This window comes from Sinocyclocheilus rhinocerous, unplaced genomic scaffold, assembly GCF_001515625.1.
Source record: "Sinocyclocheilus rhinocerous isolate Xijiao unplaced genomic scaffold, SAMN03320098_v1.1 scaffold579, whole genome shotgun sequence".
Classification (NCBI taxonomy): domain Eukaryota; kingdom Metazoa; phylum Chordata; class Actinopteri; order Cypriniformes; family Cyprinidae; genus Sinocyclocheilus; species Sinocyclocheilus rhinocerous.
The window spans coordinates 1,402,973-1,426,935 of NW_015666542.1; the positions used below are offsets into that span (position 1 = coordinate 1,402,973).

Sequence of the window (23,963 nt, forward strand, 5' to 3'; positions counted from 1 at the left end):
TTGCATTGAAGAAAATGACCCCCCAGGATCACTGGAACCACCCCAGTGTCGACACATTCATCCGCTCCTCCAGGTTGAACTCGTGAGAGAGCGAGAGAGAGAGAGCGAGAGAGAGAGAGGGGGAGGGAGAGGCAGAGCGAGTCAGTAAGCAGACACAGAATGAGAGAGGAAGGGTTAGAGGACGTATGGAAGTTTTAGACCGGTGATCACGGTAGGTGAGGCGGAGAAGATCTGGGGATTCGTCCAGCTCCTCGAGAACAGGGACATTCCTCCGCATGCAACTGAAAAAGTGAGATAATATCTGGATCCGTTCCCACAGAGAATTTGGTCATGTACTTTTTCGGTGTACATATAAGATGAGAGTTCGCAATCTGAGGAACGTTTTGTGAAGAAGCACTTGTTTCATTTGCTTAAAAGACGGGGGAAAATAAAACGGCGAATAATATGGAATTAAGCTAATGCCTAGAGGAAATCTTCGGGTTTTTGAGTTTCAAGGTAAGTGAAAAATACACTGTATTTTCACAATATTTTTCATCATGGAAGAACGTTTAATATATTTAGAACCATTTTAAATTTAGAAAATACATAGTTAAAAATATAAATGTAATTTGATGGGGGAAAAAATTTATTTTAATTAATTCTTTTTAGGTTATAATGTGGAAAAAAACAACTTTAAACAGTGGTAAAGTTGGTAGGGGAAATGCAATATATAACATAACAGAAATAAAAAATTAAGGTCAATTCATGTTAATATTCTACAGTAGTTTTTTTTTCTATAAACGCCAGATTTTTCCTATATTTTATAAAATCGTCAAGATATTATACACCATTTGTCTATTTCATAACACTCATTACATAATGCTATGCTAGAAGGAGCCATTTCGAAATTATAATGAAGTTATGAAACCCAAATTATTCTGAAAACATAAACATTGTTTATGAAGTCATCAGCCCCGACTGATTGAACTAGACAGGAACACAAATGACTCCATATGGTCAACTCTCACAGATCATTACTGATAGCTACTTCCTTGCTTAATTACGAACATTGCCTGGAACACGTACCGCTAATCATACGATAAGAAAATCTTATTTATCATACGTCAGTCTGAAGACCACTGTAATGTTTATTCTCGCAGGAGAAAGAACAAAGATGGTCAATACCTTGTCTACCATGTGACCAATCCGGTCTCTGATTCCATCTGGAGATATTAATTTGGAGGGAATTCTTTAGAAACTCTTGTGCTTAATAAATTGGATTTTTGCAAGCAAACGCAAGTGCATCATTTGAACTTAAACGTACCACCACCCTCGGCCCAGAGGGAGTCTGTGACAATGCTGGACGAGCCCACGGAAAAAACTAAAGCACAACTTTCCAAAGCAGAATGGCTAGCAATAGCGTCTCGTCCACGCCGGAGCTCAACCAAACAGGGAGCGAGAATTGGGAATCCAACCAGCCTGGAGAACCACTCCGTTGGGCCGCGCTGCTCATTATTCTGGTCATCATCCCCACCATTGGTGGAAACATCCTGGTCATTCTGGCAGTGTCATTGGAGAGAAAACTCCAGAACGCCACTAACTTCTTCCTGATGTCTCTGGCTGTGGCCGATCTACTGGTGGGATTGCTAATAATGCCCATCGCTCTGGTGACTGTGCTATTTCGTAAGTAACCTAAACATTAATTATGGAGGACTGTTTATTGTAGAATTTGTTAGCAGATGGAGTCAGTGTCCTGATTTTGAAAAGCTTAAAAGTTTCTCAGAATTACACTAAAACCATATCAAACAACGATAAAGACCATGTTTCGTTTCCCTGCACTGACAGAATGAATACACACAGAAGTCAAGCACTCTTCAAAACGTTTCTGGTGTAAACATGCCTCACAAGTTTCAAACTACACAACATCTGCCAAGCTACTGCTATTATAGTTCTTGATGCCAGCTTGGCTTTCAGTTCCGATGCCAAACACCCCAGTCGGTCTATTATTTCTCATTAATTAGACCTGATGACATTTATTGAACCTTATTTGCTGCGCCTTGTCCTTTTCAGTTGTTTACTAGATTATAATTTGGCTCTTGAACATGAACCTTAAAGGGACAATTCAGCAATGGAATGCTGTCGTTATTTGCTCAACTTCATGTCATACCGAGCCTTAGGACTTTCAATGTGGTCCAAGGTTTGGAACAACATTAGAGTGAATAAATTACTGAATTTCCATTTTTAGGGCAAACTATTCTTTTAACAGTGCTGGGTAGATTACTTATAAATTGTAGTCTGTTACTGATTCCAAATTGCATGGCGTTATAAATTGTAGTTAGTAACGTAATCAATTACATTACACATTTTAGATAATATAATCAGACTACTTTTTGATTACTTTAGATTACTTTTGACCTAACTTGTTTATCACATTGATTTAAACAACACGATCTTGCACTATATATCGATATAAACAAACAAAGAGAAAGAAAATATATTCAGTTCGTTGTTATTAACAACATGAAGTACATTAAACCAAACTGGGGTTCTTAAAAGAACTGCAAGGTAAATAAAAATAATGTGTTCATCAGTAGCTGATGCAGTGTTGAAATGTCGAGAAAACTTTTTTTTAGAATTAAAACAAGTCTGGTAAATTATAGCTACATGACTAGTGACTGCTCTTTGTGTGAAGGTCCACAAACGGGAAAACTTTCTGAGTGTATAAGCGGCAGGCTATTTTAGGAAGAAAATTTTCAATTATGAAAAAGAAGAATTAGGGAGAATCAATAAATTATGAACACTTATGAATACTGCAATTAGGTGAATATGTAATCAATAAAAACTTAACTGTAGTCTGATAAGGACTATTTTTAAATGTAATAATCTAATATTACAACAACAATTACTTCAATTTTGGAATCTGATTATGTAATCCAGATTACATGTAATTAGTAGCTACTTTAAGTCCAGTCATTTGTCTTAGAAAATCTTTTAACAGATGCTATTCATCCAAAATAAAAGGTCAAACACTGTGTTGGAGAAGTTGGAAGAAAACGTAACCCAAATGCAAAGATGGGTAAGTTGGGCTTCTGTTGGATGTTTTTGATGAAAATCTTAAGGCCAAACTTGGTTTAAGTAGCGGAGTTAAATCAAGCCTTGATGACAAAGAAACTGAAGATGGGATGGGAAAATGATCCCAGCAAACAGGTTGCTTGCAAACGGGTTCTAAAGGTGTTCCACAGAAGGAGAACCATGTGTGAACGTAAAAAGAGAAAGAAAGGTTTCGCCAAACAGTTGAAGCTTACCAGAAGTCATGAACACTGACAGGTAATTAAATCAAATTACCTTCGGAGGAAGGGGTACAATAATACAATGTGTGAGTGCCACAATTTATTGACCAAGACAACGGTAACTCAATTTAGATGTCAATTTGCAACATCATAACTCGCGATTAAATGTAATCATAAAAATAAAAGCAACCTTTACCAACTGGAGTAATTCAAAGCTTTCAGTCTTGTGGAGGTAAGATGTGCTTGCTAAAACATTAAAACCAAACGTCCACCAAAGGCCACGTCCACATCTGTGGACCAGGTGAAGACAGGAACTGAAGTTAAAGCCATGAAAAAGCAATGACTGGACTCTGTGAAAACCTACACAGCGCTTGATAAAGAGTCTCAGCAAGGCTAAAAACAAGAGCCTACTATGGAGAGCACACCACAAATGTGTTTCTCTGAGAACGAGAGAAATATTTACATGAGGAAGTTGAGACTTGGCGGCGCAAACCTAAAGTGTGGTAGAGCAGAGCGAGTCTTTATTTTGCTTTCAGCAAGAGAGGGCACACTTACCTGTCAGTCTATTTGGGAACTAGGGCTGGACGACGATTTTATGTCTCGCCTACAAAATCTAAGCAATATCATAATGATTTTCACATGCCATGACATTTGAACAAAATGGAGTTATCACCCAAAATCATTTATAGGGGGTTCTATGTGGTATATTTCATATACTAATGTGTTTGGGTGAATAATATTTGGGTAAAAACATTTTATTACTATTGATTGCTATTTTGACACACATAAATTAACATAACCTTTTATAGATTTTTATTGTTTCAGTTCTTAGGCTGCAGTCACATTAGCCGTAATTTTGTGGGGAAAAAGATCCAGTGTCTATTGTCAACAGTGTAGTGATGTATGAAGCACTACTCACACAATCACTTTCAAACCAAGTGGCTATCTGTTGGTCAACACAGCTAATTCGCATTGCAAAATCTGTTGAAATTCTTTCACCCTTACGCAAAAATTCCCAATTGCATGGATTCCTATTACAATGACTGAATTTTGCAATGGAAAATGGTAAGTGTGACCGCACATTTACACTCTACAAAATTATTTCAGATTCAACATTTAGAATCTAATGAGCAACAATGGCTTTTTGGATAAAAGTTTCTGTGATTGGGAGAAACTGCATAGTTGATTTAATTGACGATTTTACAAAAATGCAAGCACACAAATACAGAATAGTGTCATCTAATGCAGGTTAGTCTAGTCTAATGCAGGTTGTTAATCAAAATTAACTGCACATTAACCCACTTAACATGAAAGTTTTGAAATATACTTTTATATTGCAATAATTTCACATGCAATCTCCAAATTAATGTAAAAACAACATTAAGACTTAAGACTTTTTTAAAATATTTGTTTAGTGGTTTTGTTTATATTTTTTATGACTTAAAGTGAGTATCACTGATAGCAATACTACTGATGTCTCTGAATTTGTTTTTTTTTTAACCATTGACTAAGCATTCAACATTACAGTATATAATGTAACATAACATTTCTAAGACTTTAAAAATAACTTCTAATTTAAGTTAACTTCAAACAAATCTTCACATAAACCCATTATAATAAATGTCATATTTACATGTGCCCTTTAGCAAGTAGGAAATATAGCCTACAGAAATTTAATAAAGTTATCAAACACTAAATTCTAAATTAAATAGGCTATAGATGAATCCTTAAAGCTACAAAAGCAATTGATTTCTTCTTTTTTTCCTCTCTTTTGTTCTTTGATGAACAGACATCACAGCAGCTGGTTTATTAGGTTATTTGGCTGCTATTACTTTAAGAGCTGCCGCTGCTGAACGTGACTTGGATCTGACGCACACGCTTGTAATTTCATTCACGCTTTAATATGAAATAATACAGGCTACAGTGCGCACCGCCGTATTTGTGCGTGCAATTGAAGAGCATGTGCTACGAGCACAGTATAATGGCTGACAGGACAGGAAGATTTGTTTTTACTGACGTATGGCCTGACAACATCTAATCACTGTTGTTCTGCTAAAGCTCCTCGTCACTTATACCGTTTCCTTGCTCGTTTGACTCGCGCCTGTCGCTGAGGCGAAGTGGAGTGTGTGTCTGAAAAGTCTCCTGTTTGATGTGGTCGTAAAGACTTTCTGATCTGTCTAAATAAACGCACTTCTTGTCAAGAAAAACGTGACAGAAGCAGCAGTTGTGAGTGGGGAGGCCAACCCTAGCTCCGCCCCTGCGTTAACTGCGTTAAATATTTGTAACGCATTAAACTGGAAAAATTAATTGTCTGCGTTAATGCACTAATTTTGACAGTACTACACTGAAAAAAACAATAAGTAAAATTTACTTAATTTTTATTTTGCAAGTTTTTGCACGCATATTTTTAAAGTAAAATTTAAGTATGGAATTAAGTAAAATCTACTTGACTAAGTTAAGTAAAATTAGCAAAGGAAATAAGTACATTTAACGTGTCCAATTAGAGTTTGATGAGTAATTTCTACTTAATTATTTTAAGTTTACCCTGATTTCACATTTCATTCAACCATGGTTATAATTATTGTAAACTTTACTCAAACCACATATCACTGAAAAAATGCCAATTAAAGCATGTGGTTCACTTACAAACATGTAAGTAAGCAAGAAGACAGCTCTTTATTCTTTTTAAGGTAATATGTGGACTCAAATGTAGTTATTAACCAAATGAACACAGAGACCTCAATACTTGGCACATGATACACAAAGATGGTAACAAACAGTTTTTGAGTATGAATGGGTCATTTTGAGTAGAAAATGACCTCTAGATGTCACAAAACAGCAAGTTACTTAACATAACAACAAAAGCAACCATAAAACAGTCTAAATACATCTCGAAAACAGCAAAAAAAGTCTAATGCAGGTTGTTAATCAAAATTAACTGCACATTAACCCACTTAACATGAAAGTTTTGAAATATACTTTTATATTGCAATAATTTCACATGCAATCTCCAAATTAATGTAAAAACAACATTAAGACTTAAGACTTTTTTAAAATATTTGTTTAGTGGTTTTGTTTATATTTTTTATGACTTAAAGTGAGTATCACTGATAGCAATACTACTGATGTCTCTGAATTTGTTTTTTTTTTAACCATTGACTAAGCATTCAACATTACAGTATATAATGTAACATAACATTTCTAAGACTTTAAAAATAACTTCTAATTTAAGTTAACTTCAAACAAATCTTCACATAAACCCATTATAATAAATGTCATATTTACATGTGCCCTTTAGCAAGTAGGAAATATAGCCTACAGAAATTGAATAAAGTTATCAAACACTAAATTCTAAATTAAATAGGCTATAGATGAATCCTTAAAGCTACAAAAGCAATTGATTTCTTCTTTTTTTCCTCTCTTTTGTTCTTTGATGAACAGACATCACAGCAGCTGGTTTATTAGGTTATTTGGCTGCTATTACTTTAAGAGCTGCCGCTGCTGAACGTGACGTGGATCTGACGCACACGCTTGTAATTTCATTCACGCTTTAATATGAAATAATACAGGCTACAGTGCGCACCGCCGTATTTGTGCGTGCAATTGAAGAGCATGTGCTACGAGCACAGTATAATGGCTGACAGGACAGGAAGATTTGTTTTTACTGACGTATGGCCTGACAACATCTAATCACTGTTGTTCTGCTAAAGCTCCTCGTCACCTGTATGATTTCTGCACTCGTTTGACTCACGCCTGGTGCTGAGGCGAAGTGGAGTGTGCATCTGAAAAATCTCCTGTTTTATGTGGTTGTAAAGATGTTCTGCATCTAAATAAATGCACTTCTTGTCAAGAAAAACGAGACAGAAGCAGCAGTTGTGAGTGGGGTGGCCAACCCTAGCTCCGCCCCTGCGTTAAATGAGTCAAATTGGAAAAATCAATCAATTAATCGTCTGCGTTAACACGCTAATTTTGACAGCACTAATATTAGACTTGTGCCAGTATTCGGTAATGCGATATATCACGGTAATGAATATGCACGATATTGTTATCGTGGGCACTTCTAAAAAATCATTTCCACTATTTAGATAGATGTTTAGATGCACATCTATATTGCAACATCTCATCACTGTTGTTCTGCTAAAGCTCCTCGTCACCTGTATGATTTCTGCACTCGTTTGACTCACGCCTGGTGCTGAGGCGAAGTGGAGTGTGCATCTGAAAAATCTCCTGTTTTATGTGGTTGTAAAGATGTTCTGCATCTAAATAAATGCACTTCTTGTCAAGAAAAACGAGACAGAAGCAGCAGTTGTGAGTGGGGTGGCCAACCCTAGCTCATATATATATTTTCGTTTTTGAACAGTAAGATTTTTTATGTTTTTTTTTAAAGGAGTCTCTTCTGCTCACTAAGCCTGCATATATTTGAACCATTAAAAAACTTGGAGTCTGTATTTTTTATGTTTTGGGAAAGAAATGATAGAAATTAATACTTGTATTAATTTGACCATCATGCTGGTTAAATTAATTTGCCTCCAAAATGACTGCAAAAACATGCTGGATTCTGAAAGCACAGCTGGCAATAATGTAGCCCTCTCTGAGGAGCTTCTATGAGGATCTGTTTAGTGAAGAGGGGTGATCTTACCCATGCCAGTTTTCAACATCTGGTTATAGGCTCTCCAAACCATGGAGGTCCACTCACACACACACGTTTGGAGATACACTACGGTTGAGGTCAATGAAGGCTAGAAATCATGTTTAAAATGTAAGCACACATTGTAAAACTGAGACCCAAAAAGTTTTTTACAAAATGCAACTTTGTTAAACCAGTAACCTGAAGTATTTGGAGCAGCTTATTAAGAGTTTTACGATGTATTTTATGAAAAAAAGTCACTAAATTTAGCATTTTACCTTCCTTTTCACTTCTGGTAAATGTGGAATTGTCATGAGCGCAATAATATGGCATGTACAACACAGTTTATCCATTTGACTTGAGCATGAAAACGACAAACAAAAACTGCAGAGATGAAAACAACGTAATCTTATTTAAAGGCTTTAAACAACAGCATCTGCAAGTGCAATGGGATGAAGACCAACTCGATTATCCACTATTTCATGTCTGTCACTAAAATAAACAGCATCACTGAAGAGCTAGATGAATAGTCCAAAAGCCCCCGAGTGTTTAATCTTTTGAACCGTTTTTGTTCAACTCAAGCTTGTTTCTATTTATTTAATAATGTTATGATTCACTAAATATAGGAGGGGATGCAAAGGCTGCGATGAATTTTCCCACCATGAAGGATCTGTGATTTACAACATATTTGACTTAATCTGAAGTTCTTCATAGGTGAATGAAGAGAAGAAACAAGCAGTTAATACTAATTTTGAATATTTAAGATAATAGGTTTGGCCTGCATTTTTCCAGAAACACTGAATGGCACAATAACTCTGATGAAAGCCATGTTAAGTTAGCGTACATGAAATAATGTTGAAAAGATGTCTTTAAAATGTGTGTGTCCCATCACAAAATGACAAAAAGGTCTCAGAGTTGGTCCTAATTTAAATTCAGACAGCCCACTGATTAGTGCTTAATATTCACTTCATATTTCAGACTCCAGATGGCCCCTTGCAGATTTCCTGTGCCCTATCTGGCTGTTCCTGGATGTCTTGTTTTCAACTGCCTCCATCATGCACCTGTGTGCCATCTCCCTCGACCGCTACATTGCGATCAAGAAACCAATCCAGCACAGCCAGTTCAAATCCAGAGCTAAAGTGCTGGCTAAGATCGCACTCGTCTGGCTAATCTCTATAGGTATGTCACAATGTTAGCCATTGTCCTTTAAAGATGCAGGGAATTTCCATTTTCAATTGTAAAAACACAAATGCCACAATTTCCTTCCAGAAGATGAAGAGGCTTATAAATGGGACCAAACTCATTTCTAGAATTACATTACCTACATTTAATAAAATGTGAAATTATAGCTTTACACAAATCTGGCAAAACCCAGTCTCTAAGTGCCAAACCGATCGATGATCTCAACACTCGCTGTCTCTGGAAAAGTTACATGTGCATACATTTCATTTCTCTCACATCACTGACTGGCCAGTGAGCTTCTATTATTTATACAAACAAACGATTTACTCTTAATGATTGGGTTTTAGTGATACGTGGACGCTGGCTTGTGGGGGGTGGAATGAAAGTAAACACCTCGCAATTTCTGCTCGTTAACATCAGTCCAGACGATTACTTTGGCTGTGTTGTCTGGACAAGCTCAACGCACTGTTCTGGAATCATGAAGCAGTTTCACCACCATGAAAGGCAGGCCACGTGCTGTGTCACTTCAACACTGACCATGAAACTGTGGACTCCTGAGAACGACTTCGCATATTCTCACGTTTGACAAAGCAGTATTACCGAGACAAAACAGGCACCAGGAGCTGATGGTTATAGATACTGAGAGATCTCAAATCCAAGATGTATTATTGATGTTGTAACTGCTATTATTAGTAGTAATGAATGGCAAATGTATAGACTATTCCAATAGTTATTACACAAGAGTCCCACAATATCAAAAAAAGACTTCTTCTGCTGTTTCTAATTTTACTGCGCTATGAGTTTTGCTCTTATAAGATCCTGTATCAAGTTAAAACAAGCCTTGAGGCCTGTGTTCTGTTCCATTACGTAGTGCTACATACAGTTTTTTTTTGAACAACAGATCTCATCTTATGTGAGCACCTCTTAAAAGGTACAATATGTAAGTTTTCGCCACTAGAGGTCGCATTTTCAAAACAATAACAAAGACGAAGTTTGATGGCTATGAAGGGGGATGTTCACGGATGAGGTAATTCATTTTTTTATTACCTGTACCTTCCATAGTTATTCAAACAGCAAATTAATTATACAGAGAATGCAAGCAAAGAACATTTACACTGTCAAAGAACATTATGACTGACTTAAGTCTAGCACGAGTTTAAAGTCCGCGTGAACCGGAAGTTGCTGCCGACTTTATTTCAGTGAAGTGACGTATTTCCTTCTGAAACGGAATATTGAATGGTTTTATTTTGGCGCTCCTCCTCTCTGTCTCTCACTCATATCAAACTAACGGTTGGATGGGTGTGTTTAAAAGGATATTCTGCCCAAGCCGTCAAACTGACATCATCAGAGAAGGACTGCAAGCAAATGTTCAGATTTTGATTAAAGATTACCACGACAAACAATTTTTTTCAGCGGATTAACTTGCACGGATTAATTGTTAACATCAAGACTAGCAATGTGCGCTAGTAAAGTAAATAAAGTCAATTTTGATGTCATGCCGACTTTAAGCACTCTCAAAAAACTCCCCTTCTAATCAGTAAAGCCGTCTATACACGGTTTTATGAATGAATCTCTTACATCATACGTACATCTGCGCTTTGTTGTTTATGATGAGAGAATTCACGTGAGAGCTGAATTCAGTCAGCGAGCGCCGTGCACGGAACAAAAACTCATCTGAACGCCTCTGATTGGTCATTGCATTCATAAGCTCAACAGCCTCATGTGTGATTGGTTATAATGCGCAATACTGTAAAAACGCATTAAAAAAATCGTGGCGCAACATTGAGCAGATCTAAATTTAATGCTGCGGTCAACACTTTTCATTTCATTTGCATTTTATTCGCGACAGCTGTAATGGATTTAGTTTAACTGTACAGCAGCATTTGTGTCTGTGTGTTGCCATAGTTTCTACAAGCGGAAACTGAGGATATGAGTATATTACATCATTGATCGGCGACAATGACCAGGGACGAGTCATTATTTAAAATTTGAATTTCTCTGGATTTACAAATCCTTGGGAACTTTTGCATAAATACACAACTGCATAAAATATATAACACTGTGCAAGTAGTTTTTGGATATTTTATTACGAAAATCTTACATATTGTACCTTTAAGAACCTAATCGGGATCAGATGAACCCCACAAAAGCTGAACTGTTCAAGGTTTCTGCAGAACCAGTTAGTCAAATAGTTGTTATGGAAATCCACCAATTAGTAGCATTGCTTAAAAACCGAAGGTAGCTGCCAAAAGCACAAAAAATACTATTCGGTGAGCTTACAAAAGGGAATGACTGACTATGCCAGGGGTCTCCAACCCTGCTCCTGGTGAGCTACCGTCCCACAGATTTCTGCTCCAACCCCAATCAAACACACTTGAACCAGCTAATCAAGGTGTTTAGGGCTACTTGATAATTCAACTTATGCTGGTCTCGGCCTGGACTTGGACCTAAATGAGTTGGTGTTGACTTCTACACTGGTTGGAGTTAATCTCTCCAGGAAGGTATATATCCAGGTGCAGGACTGAACACCACGGTCCAATAACCTGCACCAAGGTGAGCTAGGTTTTGCAGGTTTCAGCTCCAACCCCAATCAAACACACCTGAACCAGGTAATCAAGGTGCTCAGGGCAACTTGATCAATACAAACAGGTGTGTAACTACAAACTGAAGTCTGCAGGGCGGTAGCTCTCCAGGAGCAGGGTTGGAGATCCTTGGACTATGCAGTAACCTAGTCCAGTGGTGTCCAATCCTGCTCCTGGATATATACCTTCCAAGTCCCGGTCCAATTCCAGGCCCAGACCAGTGTAGGTTGAATCAGAGTCAAGACTAACACCAGAAAAAGGTCGAGTACGAGTCAAGATGAGAACTGAAGCAGATCTGAATGATTCAGACAATGTAAATATGCTATGCTTTGAGATAAATGAAATTGGTCTTGAGTACTACCATCCTGACTCCAAAGTGCTCCAACACACCTGCCTAGAAGTTACAAGTAATCCTGAGGACCATGTTTAGCGGGGGTTCAGGTGTGTTTAAACTCTGGAGGAAGGTGCCCCTCTGGGAGCAAGACTGGGCAACACCTGAAGTAAATTTTAATTGGTTTGATCATTTCAATGTTTTATTTAAACCTTATTCTCTGCTAAATTTAATGATTGGTCTTTATCCATCAGGGATTGCAATACCCATTCCAATCAAAGGGCTACAAGTCTTCGACCATCCAAACAACGTCACCTTCAACAACAACCACACCTGTCTGTTGTCACCAGAAAGTTTCGGGGACTTCAAGGTGTATGGGTCTTTGACGGCTTTCTTTATACCACTCACAATTATGATGATTATCTACTTGCTGACAATCCAAGTACTGCGCAAGAAGGCCTATCTTTTGAGATCGAGAGCTGCAAGGCCCAGCATTTCCACAGTCTTCCACCAGGAGTTGGCGGTTGTCTCTTCGCCTGAGAAAGTGGTCATTGCAAATGGAATAAAAAGGGACCGAACACTGCATCCCGTCACAGGGGACGAGGTCCCTCTCCGCAGGATGTCCACCATAGGAAAGAGGTCCATGCAAAACTTGAGCAATGAACAAAGGGCATCAAAGGTTCTAGGGATTGTATTCATGTTGTTTGTTGTGATGTGGTGTCCTTTCTTCATTACCAATGTGACTTCTGTACTCTGTCAAGGGTGCAACAGTAATCTAGTGGAACAGCTGTTGGATATCTTTCAATGGGTGGGCTACGTTTCGTCGGGAATCAACCCCCTGGTTTATACGCTGTTCAACAGGACGTTCAGGCAGGCCTTTAGGCGCTACATCACATGTGACTACAGACGTGTAAGGACTCCAAAAATGCAACGGAGAAGCAGAATTTCTTTTCGGCCATCGGTGACCGAAAACTCAAAACATTTTATGAAACACAGTATGAAGAACGGCATCAGCCCCGTAAGTTATCAGAGTCCTCTTCGGCGTCGTCCAACTCACCTGCAGACCTCTGCGAACATCACGCTGGACACATTGCTTCTGACGGACAATGAAGACTGCAAACCTGACGAACATGTAAGCCACGTGTAGTACATCCGATACACTTTGAATAAGAAGCCAAGATAGAGATGTGCCAGTCGTTCAGTGCCAAAAGCCCACAAGTTCTCATGGGAACCAATAAGATATGGTCTAAAATGGTACAGAAGGGCTGCATAAAATGGTCAGGGGTTTGTTTGACATGGCCGCCAATATCACACTCGGTCACACTTTATTTTAAGGTCTAATTCTCACCATTAACAAATCATTAACTACAACTTTTGCCCTCAATAACCTCCTAATTCGCTGCTTATTAATAGTTAGTAAGGTAGTTGTTAAGTTTAGGATTAGGGATGTAGAATATGGTCACGCAAAATATGTGTTTTATAAGCACTAATAAACAACCATTATATCGTAATAGGCAAGCTAATAAGCAACTAGTTAATAGTGAGAATTGGTCCCTTTACTAATGTGTTACCTAATACTCCATATTAAATCCTTGGATTGGGAGACAGATTGGCACTTAATATGAATGTCTAAGAACCCCCAAAAGACACAAATAGCTTTGGGGTGTTAAAGTAATGGCCAGCGTAATAATTGGCGGTACTGTGAAAATAAACACAGTACTTACGGCAAAGAGAGGAGTATTTTTGCACATCCCAAAGTTAGTAGGGTCTACAATGTGAAGCCAAAATAAGACATCTTCTCAATATAAAGCACAAGTCTCAAATAAATCACATCTCCACTTATCTTCTGTATACAATGAATAAATAATAAATTCTTCACTAAGTTATTGCAGGTCTTCTTTACTTCTGTAGACTGATCTTGAATCAAAAATGCCTTTGTACATGTAAGAAATAACTTTGTAGATACTTACATTTTTCAATATTCTTCTGAACTATTGCCAAATAAACTTTTTTTCCAGATAAAAATAGTTGACATTATGATTTCATTACGCGTTCAGAAAATATTTCTTGCATACTGAATATGCAGAAATATTTGAACTAAGAAGTGTTTGTTTTGGCTAATGCTTACAGTTTATAATTGCACAAAAAAAAAACATGTCAATGGTGCTACTTTGAAGTTGTGAAAAATGCATTACCAGTGTTTCCCCTAGGTTTACGGCTTTTTTTTTTGAGGGGGGGACTCCTTTTTTTTCTGGACTCCTTTTTAATGGTTAAATTAAATTGTATTAATCAAAAAGCATGTCTAATTAATTAAAATCATGAAACTTAAACAATTTAACATCAATTTATTAAAAATGTAACAAAAATTACATGTTTAGGGCCCTAGGAAAAGTTGTATTTTTCCCAACCTTATGTTTTATTGTTACCAAATTCTGTTTTAGCATGTCTAATTATTTGAAAGCATAAAAACAAGTTTCATTTATTCTTACAATAGCCTTGTGATTTTTTGCTCAGAAATTCTTACGGCATAAACACTCATTTAATCTATCTTTTAAGTAATGAAAATTAAACAATTTTTTTTTTTTTGGAAAATAAAGGTAATTTAATATTACAATTAAAACATTGAAGAAATATTGTATGATTATTCCTTAAAAATAAGGTTTTAATCATTTTAGTAGTAGTAGTAGCAGCCTTTTACATACATTCTACGGAAAAATAGTAATATATTTCTGCCGCAATGCCTTCAAGTTAAACCGAACTTTTATTTTGACGGGTTGCCGTGAATACCGTTACATTTCTGTGTGTAGCCTATATGATATGAGAATAGTTTTACTCAAATGAAACGGTCAAATGCTCATGAAGTGACTCTCAGAGCAATTCTGGAGATGTTGTTAATGTATTTATGTCCTCATTTAGTGAGAAATGCCAGATGCTAAAATCACCGCAAACTTCACGCGCGCTTCAGTACAAGTGGTAAACAAAACCGCCCGTCTGCGCCATTCATTAAAAGAGACACGAAGAATTCATATTTAAATATTAAGTCGTTTTGCGGCTTAATATTTACAAATACTAGTGGGAGTGGGCTCACTTGTGTGTGAGTGTGTGTGTGTGTGTGGAATACCTTTATTGTGTGTATATGATATGAGGATAGTTTTACTCAAATGAAACGGTCAAATGCTCATGAAGTGACTCTCAGAGCAGTTCTGGAGATGTTGTTCATGTATTTATGTCATTTAGTAAGACGGCAGACGCTAAAATCACCGCAAGCGTCACGCGCGCTTCAGTACGAGTAGTAAACAAAACCGCGCGTCTGTGCCATTCATTAACACAGAGACACGCAGAATTCATATTTAAATAGTCGTTTTGCGGCTTAATATTTATTTTAGTGTGTGTGTGTGTGTGCGTGATACAGAGAGCACGACCTTAACGTAGAGACCGAAAGGACATGTCGTCGTGTAAATAAGATAAATAACATAAGGCTATTTAGATTGTTTAATAAAAGAACAAGGTATACACCCCTCTACATTGCGAATAAATCACTCGCATATGCGACTAAATCTTACTCTGGGCGACTAAATAATGTCTAACATTAGTCATTGGCTAATAAATTCTTAGATTTTACACGCCAAGTATGTGTGTGAGAGGCGTTCAACACAGATTTTCACTCGATAAACACGCTGACTGAGCGCTTGAGAGTTTCGCTCTCCGTCAAGTGATCTGTACTATTTGGATGTGCTCAATGGATCATGTCATGTACTCAATGGATGCGCAGTATGTAGCACGCAGCGCACCTGTATTTGACGTACCGTAAACTAGTGTGAAGGCGCACGACTCGCCGTCGCTTTACTGATAGCGCCGTTTCTCTCACATGCAAAGAGAGAGCGAGAGTCTTGCATACCACGCTGAATCGACGCGCTACATGTAAACCATATTCTTTGTTGTATTTTCCTGTCAAAATAACAGAGTTCATTTAGAAATATTCAGCTTTTAACCCTCTTAGTGCCAAAGTCGCAAAATTGCGATAAGACTTCATACATAATCAAATAGACTGTAGTTCCTAATATGGTGTAATATCTCATTTGTATTCCCTACCACTAGATGGCAGACATGTAGTACTTCGATTCTAGACCAAAATTACGTCACCTTCCTATTCAAAGTGTTTGAGGAAAGAGCAGAGCAAGTGAGCTTTCGTGTCATTGATAATCAACCATGTTTTGCAGCATGATCTTATGGTGAAAAGATTCCATTCGCATTTGTAGTAAGTGATCAATCAACACCCACAAAAGAAGAAGGTGTGCAGTCATGATTTGCATGTGCAGCAGGGATAGGAGGCCTGTAGGACAGACGACAGAAACCTGTTGAATTGTTGCAGCTCTGTGCACTCTCTAAACACAGGAAGGATTTATATAGATTATTTTTAACTCACAATTGATCATGGGAATATCGCATGGCCTTTTTAGGGCTTAAAATAGTTCACCAGTTCTACTTGGCCAAGAACCAGAGGGGGCGTCTGAGGGGGAACTTACAGCCGGCAAAATAATAAAAAAAGAGAAGCATATGGGACAACACAACATGATTTACCCTTGCATGCAGGGTGTGTTTAAAGGTGCAAGCTGTTTTTTATCTAAATCTGTGGTTGGGCCTATGATTAAAAACTACTCTTCAAAGTATTTTTTTGTCTTGAAACTGGTGATTTTTGAGGTCAACAAATTTTGCCATTTAGATTGATCCATGATCAATGCTGGCTATTTCAATATTTACTCAACATCCAGATGTTTTGAAGTTTGTAGTGTGTAGCGGACATGACCCTAAACCAGACTAATTAAACCAACCAGTCCATTTTGAAAATATGTATTTTTAAACTAAAAACAAAAACACACACTAGTAAATGGAACCACAATGGGGGGGTAAATGATTACTAATTTCTGGTTGAAGTTAGTTCTGGTATAAGCGATACATATCGTCTGCGATAATATTGTAATTGTTGTTTTAGCGGTGCGCGATTTGACCAAACAAAACACACCTACAGAGTACGAAGGTTAGAATAAATGCGTGTGCGCATTTAGAAAGCGTTCTTTTACTGCATGATTCAGTCTATTACAAAATTCAAGAAATTAGGACAGAAAATGTATATATTTACATAATTTCATGTAGTTCACCAATATCACACGAAGAGTACTGTTTTTTCCCCAAAAATTAGCATGATTACAAATGTGATTTTGTTTTTCAATAAACAAGAAGTTAATTAAGAGACTTACATTTTGGCCACCATATTGCCTGTTTTTGCTCTATTACGACAACAAAAATAATTCCAAACAGCCACAGCGCTGTTTTGTGTCTCTGAGCAACATGACGTTGTTTCGTTCCTGAATGAATCAACAGTTTAAATGATTCGGTTCAATCGCAACAACTCACTTATTAACAGTGACTTGCTGCCACCTACTGGCGGTTTCAATTTCACATTTATAGTATCTTTTCATTTTTAAATCATTTCAAATATCAATATTCCACCTTTTATATATAATATATCAAAATATTATTTATGCATTTGTAATGGCAAGTTAAATGCATTCATGTTCTGCACTAAACAGTGTGTAAATACATCTATATGCCACTTCAGATGCAGCTTCTGTGTTTCCTCTGCATTGAAAAGGTGAATTTAGTTTATACTGATTTAATTTGCTTGGTCTGATTTTAATTCACTGATTAAACGTAAGAACTGGACTCAAAAGACGATGGACACCTTTAGAAAAAATGACTTTATAAAGGGAAAACTTATTGGAAAAGATTAATTTCTCACAAAATATGAAGAACATCAAAAACTTCAGGAGTCAGTCGTCTACGGTATTCTTTAAGACACCAGCACAAAAATATTTTCTAATTATCGTTATCAATAAAATCCCAGAAAAGAGATATTATTTTTTGTCAATATCGCACACCCCTAGTTGAAGTACTGCATAAGAGAATATTACAGAAATTTCCATTACTTCTACATGCACTCAATGCCGAAACACTAGGTAGAGGCACAAAAGGATGGCAAAACGCTCATTGACAATAAAGCAAGTGCCAAGGAAGTGATCCATCTCTTAATGGGACCAAAATCAACTGCTGAGGACAAGCACTTCAGAAGACACTCTAACCACATCTGTAAAGCACTGCAGAGGAATGGGTGGAATCTCGTCTGTGTATACATTAAGGGCTGATTAATCAGGGTTACTGGCAAGCTATCAGAGAGCGGCTCATCCCGATGAGGTCTGTTTATAATGAAGCACAGGATGAGACGACAGGGAGCACTGATGAGAGAGAGACAGGTGAGGATAGACAGCACCATACCTGAACATGATCAATCCAATGGACTCCACGGCAGCCCTCCGAACATCGTCGTTCACGTCACTTACCTGACAGGAAGAGGGACGAGAAATCAGAGCGATGCATTTGGATAAAATATTACATTCATTATTCTAAGGAAATAGCCTATTTAGTTTATTGTCTTCTATCACAATGACATAATTAAGTGAACATAAGGGTGCATTTAAATCAATGGCTTTAGGCAGATGTTGCCAGCACTCAACAATTATTTTAAAATGTCAAAAGTTTTTGCATCTTCCTTGGAATACTCTTTTAATTTGTAATAAATAGGATTTCCCACATATCCACAATATCAGTATTAGTCCTCATACAATCCCTTAGTAAGCAACTTTAACTCTGTTTGGCATGAGAGTTATTTTTTAGCCACTGAATAAATAATCAAGCAATAATTAAAGCTGAAGTGCCTGAGCTTTACCAGAGTAGAACTCTGAAAGAAATACTCATATTACAACAAAAACGTCCAGCAGAACAGATAACAAAAGTAACACTGCAAGCAAGCTCTTTAGCTGCAAGTACAAAACGACTTATGGAAATGTCGCCATCTGCAGGAAATGCAGGATAGATGGCCTGCTGAACACAAAAATAGACCTCAAAAAAAAAGAAAAAGACTGCTGCCCTGACAGAGATGTTATAAAAAGGTTATTAAAATTATTATATTATATCATATTCTGTTCTTTTATATACAGTGGGTACGGAAAGTATTCAGACCCCCTTACATTTTTCACTCTTTGTTATATTGCAGCCATTTGCTAAAATCATTTAAGTTAATTTTTTTTCCTCATTAATGTACACACAGCACCCCATATTGACAGAAAAACACAGAATTGTTGACATCTTTGCAGATTTATTAAAAAAGAAAAACAGAAATATCACATGGTCCTAAGTATTCACCCCCTTTGCTGTGACACTCATATATTTAAATCAGGTGCTGCCCATTTCTTCTGATCATCCTTGAGATGGATCTACACCTTCATTTGAGTCCAGCTATGTTTGATTATACTGATTGGACTTGATTAGGAAAGCCACACACCTGTCTATATAAGACCTTACAGCTCACAGTGCATGTCAGAGCAAATGAGAATCATGAGGTCAAAGGAACTGCCTGAAGAGCTCAGAGACAGAATTGTGGCAAGGCACAGATCTGACCAAGGTTACAAAAAAATTTCTGCTGCACTTAAGGTTCCTAAGAGCACAGTAGCCTCCATAATCCTTAAATGGAAGACATTTGGGACGACCAGAACCCTTCCTAGAGCTGGCCATCCGGCCAAACTGAGCTATCGGGGGAGAAGAGCCTTGGTGAGAGAGGTAAAGAAGAACCCAAAGATCACTGTGGCTGAGCTCCAGAGATGCAGTCGGGAGATGGGAGAAAGTTGTAGAAAGTCAACCATCACTGCAGCCCTCCACCAGTCGGGGCTTTATGGCAGAGTGGCCCAACGGAAGCCTCTCCTCAGTGCAAGACACATGAAAACCCGCATGGAGTTTGCTAAAAAACACCCGAAGGACTCCAAGATGGTGAGAAATAAGATTATCTGGTCTGATGAGACCAAGATAGAACTTTTTGGCCTTAATTCTAAGAGGTATGTGTGGAGAAAACCAGGCACTGCTCATCACCTGTCCAATACAGTCCCAACAGTGAAGCATGGTGGTGGCAGCATCATGCTGTGGGGGTGTTTTTCAGCTGCAGGGACAGGACGACTGGTTGCAATCGAGGGAAAGATGAATGCAGCCAAGTACAGGGATATCCTGGACGAAAACCTTGTACATTAATGAGGAAAAAAAATTAACTTAAATGATTTTAGCAAATGGCTGCAATATAACAAAGAGTGAAAAATTTAAGGGGGTCTGAATACTTTCCGTACCCACTGTATGCGTGTGTAATCCCCTAACTTTAAAACTATTTCTTTTCATTAGGTAAAGTTAAATTTTATCTTTCTTAAAAATCAGGAATAAAAATGTGTAGGATTACAATCTAATCATTTTATCTTGTAACCGAGGAATGACCCTTATATTTGTTTGCGTCTAATAATACTATTGTTTGTAACATTTGCTAGTGTAAGACTCACAGCCACATGCAGCAGTCGTCGGATGGCTTTGTTGTTCCCAGAGCCGCAGTACGCCATGGCCACTGTGTACATTCCCGACCGGCGTAGGATGGGGTCCTGTCGGGACAGTGAGATAAAACAGAAGCTCAATGCGCTGTCTGCACAGAAGACCAGAACCTCAGAACACAGCAAGCCACACAGTTAATGTATTCACACAATAAACATGGCGTTCTGGAAACAGTTAAGACTGCAACAAATTTATTCTGCCTGTTAGAGAGACAATTAGAATTATACAAAATAACCTAGAAAATGTTACGAAACTAGGGGTGTGCGACAATATCTCGATATTTTCAGGGATTTTATCTATATTGATAATTAGACAATATTTTGCTGAGTGTGTTATTGTGCTGGTATCTTAAAGGGATAGTTCACCCAAAAATGAAAATTCTGTCATTAATTACTCACCCTCATGTCGTTCCAAACCTTTAAGACCTCCGTTCATCTTTGGAACACAGATTAAGATATTTTTGATGAATTCTGAGAGCTCTCTGACCCTCCCATAGACAGCAAAGATCCTAACACGATCAAGGCTCAGAAACTTAGCAAGGACATCGTTATAATAGTCCATGTGACATCAGGGATTCAACCGTAATTTTACGAAGCTACGAGAATACTTTTTGTACGTAAAAAAAAAAACAATAATAACAACTTTATTTAACAATTCGTCTCCTCAGTGTCACCCTATAGCGCCATTTTGGAGAGTATCACATATGTTCAGATCAAAGTGTAAACAACGTAAACAACATATCCGCGTACGGTTGTTTACATATGTGATACTCTCCAAAATGGCGCTACAGGGTGACGCTGAGGAGACAAATTGTTGAATAAATTCGTTATTTTTGTTTTCTTTTGCACAAAAAAAAAAAAAAAAGTATTCTCGTAGCTTTGTAAAATTATGGTTGAACCCCTGATGGCACATGGATTATTTTACCGATCTCCTTGCTACGTTTCTGAGCCTTGATCATGTAAGGATCCTTGCTGTCTATGGGAGGGTCAGAGAGCTCTCAGAATGCATCAAAAATATCTTAATTTGTGTTCTGAAGATGAACGAAGGTTTTATGGGTTAAAACATTATAATGCAATGACACCTACATCGTCATCGCATCGCGTGCGCCGCTGATGAGGCTGCCTCCTTAACGCACACCTAAAAGTCGAATGCAACGTTTTTGCATTCGAATGTGGATTTTTATTTTAAATTCGACTAATATTCGAAATTCGATTTTTGTTTTTTTGACAGCCCTAGTAATCATGGTAATTTTATAATGTAGACAGAGAGAGTGCATAAGTCTTTGGTATTAATTTATATATATATATATATTAGTGATGCGCGGATGAGCTAAAACGTCACCTGAATCCGCAGCTTCAAATAAATTATCCACCCGCCAACCGCCCGCACCTGTATTTTTGTCTGATTTAGATAACCGCACCCGATCATCACAATAGGGTTCGTACGGTCATGAAAAACCTGGAAAAGTCATTGAACAGCAATTTCCAGGTTTATGTAAAAATAAATAAACTCAAAGTTTTTGAAAAAATCATGAAAATCTATTTCACAATTCTCTGTATAATAGAATTATGTTTAATCAGATCCTGAATTGTTGCGGGATTGCGCATACATCGCATAACTCATTCCCGCAGCTTTCGACTTTAAAATGAGGGAAATTACTGCAAAACCTTTATTCAATATAGCGTGTAGGTTAGAGGAGTAAATAAATCCACACAAACCATCAGATGAAAACAGCGTATGTGATTCAGCTGTACCGCGTCTTCTCTCTTTGACTTTCGCTTCACATCGACGCATCTAGAGCTGCTGCACGCTGCAATAGAAGACTTTAGCTCGCGTTTCGGGACAATTGACAAAATTGTCAATTGCCTAATCGGTCATTGTTGCATCGTCACAAAAATGTATTATTTTCACGTCTTTTTAAGCCATTCGGTACTCGCGCTCTCCAGAGGCGCGTGCGCTCACAACGTTTTTGCATTCGAATGTGGATTTTTATTTTAAATTTGACTAATATTCGAAATTCGATTTTTTTTTTTTTGACAGCCCTAGTAATCATGGTAATTTTTGGAGAAGAAAACGGCACTCTATGTGTGATATTGAAGAACTATATGAAATGATATAAATGTATACATTTTCTGTCCCCATGTCTTGAATTTTGTGATCATTCTAAATGCATTTTGTTAGACTGAATCATACAGTGAAAGAACGCACTGTAAATGCGCACTAGTCTAGACTTCACGTGATGTATGCATGCGAGGGGTGTTTTGAATGGTTTTTGCAAAATACTCGATAATGTCAAATCGCACATCGTTAAAACAACAATTACGATATTATCGCAGACGACATATAATTGCACACCCCTATACGAAACATTAAATTTTTTAATGCAATTAATTGTATGTACAGAAATATTTTTGACTTAAAATATATGTAAAAACTCAGTGCTCACCTTATCTCTACACAGACTCTCAATTAGAGCATCGGCCTCTTCCATCCTTCCATACATCACCATTGCGATGCCGACAGCTAGTCCACGCAGGATCTTCTCATGCTGGGTTTCCTGAGCATAGCCCACCATGTCCTCAATGGCCTGGGCTGACTTTGAGCCCAACATCACTAGCCCCAGAGCAAGACCAGCCGCCTCTCCTGTGACAACACCAATTAACAAGATGACCGCGAGCTTAACGTAGAATTACAGACCGAATGTTGCCCATTTAAACCTGATTGTTCTGCGTGGTTGCCCAAAATTTGACCAATAGTAACAGTGATGCTTGCCTTCATGATATCTACTGATAAAGATGAACTTTTTTTTAATGAAGGTGCCAAAATAAGATGAAAATGCTGCACATGCCTGTTACTGCATCATCTTGATAGAGGTTTGATTTGAGCAGGTCGTAGACGTCTTGGCGAGCAGTGCCCAGGGCCGCTAACCCGAGTCCCAGAGCGCCACCGTGTCGAACAATCTGCAAAAAAATTTGATGTAGAGTTATTCCTGCTTTCTGGAATTGCAGTGCCTTGAAACTTTATTTGAGCGTGATTATGCACATACATCATTACTGGCATTCTTCAGCTGGCTCAGAAGGTAGTCAATGATGTCCCCTCCGTGATTAGCATGGATCAGCCCAAGAGCGTAAAGCCCTCCTCCTTCCTGATAGGCTGATCCAGGTGAGGTGTCTTTGGGCAGGTAAGTCGCCATTAACTGTAGTGCTTCCTTTTCATGGCCCTGCACACAAATGCATACAAATTTAACAAATAAATAAAAAAGTAATAACATTGATTATATTACTTTTTTATGAATAATATATTCGTCACTTTCTGCAGACAGAACAAAATATGAGCTTCCTGCTATGTTGAAATGTCTCAATGTTCCGTAATGACATAAAGTAATGCAATAACCGGGCTGCATGCATATATATATATATATATATATTAGGGCTGCACGATAAATCGCACGCGATATTTAACGCGCATCTTGTCAGTAAAGCCGGTTCTGTAAT

General features: G+C 37.8%; 2 protein-coding genes across 2 annotated transcripts in view; one reads left to right on the top strand and one right to left on the bottom strand.

The window, feature by feature from the left end:
- The window catches only part of LOC107732653 (26S proteasome non-ATPase regulatory subunit 1-like), a 53,623-nt gene that overhangs the window by 17,732 nt on the left and 11,928 nt on the right, over window positions 1–23,963 (bottom strand). Inside the window, exons 10-14 of the mRNA XM_016544055.1 lie at window positions 23,516–23,689; window positions 23,318–23,429; window positions 22,916–23,112; window positions 20,424–20,519; window positions 18,325–18,389 (exon numbers count right to left, since the gene is read on the bottom strand). Of these exons, the coding sequence (XP_016399541.1) occupies window positions 18,325–18,389; window positions 20,424–20,519; window positions 22,916–23,112; window positions 23,318–23,429; window positions 23,516–23,689 (644 nt within the window). The remainder of the gene's footprint in view (window positions 1–18,324; window positions 18,390–20,423; window positions 20,520–22,915; window positions 23,113–23,317; window positions 23,430–23,515; window positions 23,690–23,963) is intronic.
- htr2b (5-hydroxytryptamine (serotonin) receptor 2B, G protein-coupled) lies at window positions 91–13,359 on the top strand. The gene is made up of 4 exons (XM_016544072.1): window positions 91–495; window positions 1,140–1,662; window positions 8,875–9,075; window positions 12,246–13,359. The coding sequence occupies exons 2-4, from the start codon at window positions 1,386–1,388 to the stop codon at window positions 13,136–13,138; spliced, it is 1,371 nt and encodes a 456-aa protein (XP_016399558.1). The 5' UTR covers window positions 91–495; window positions 1,140–1,385; the 3' UTR covers window positions 13,139–13,359.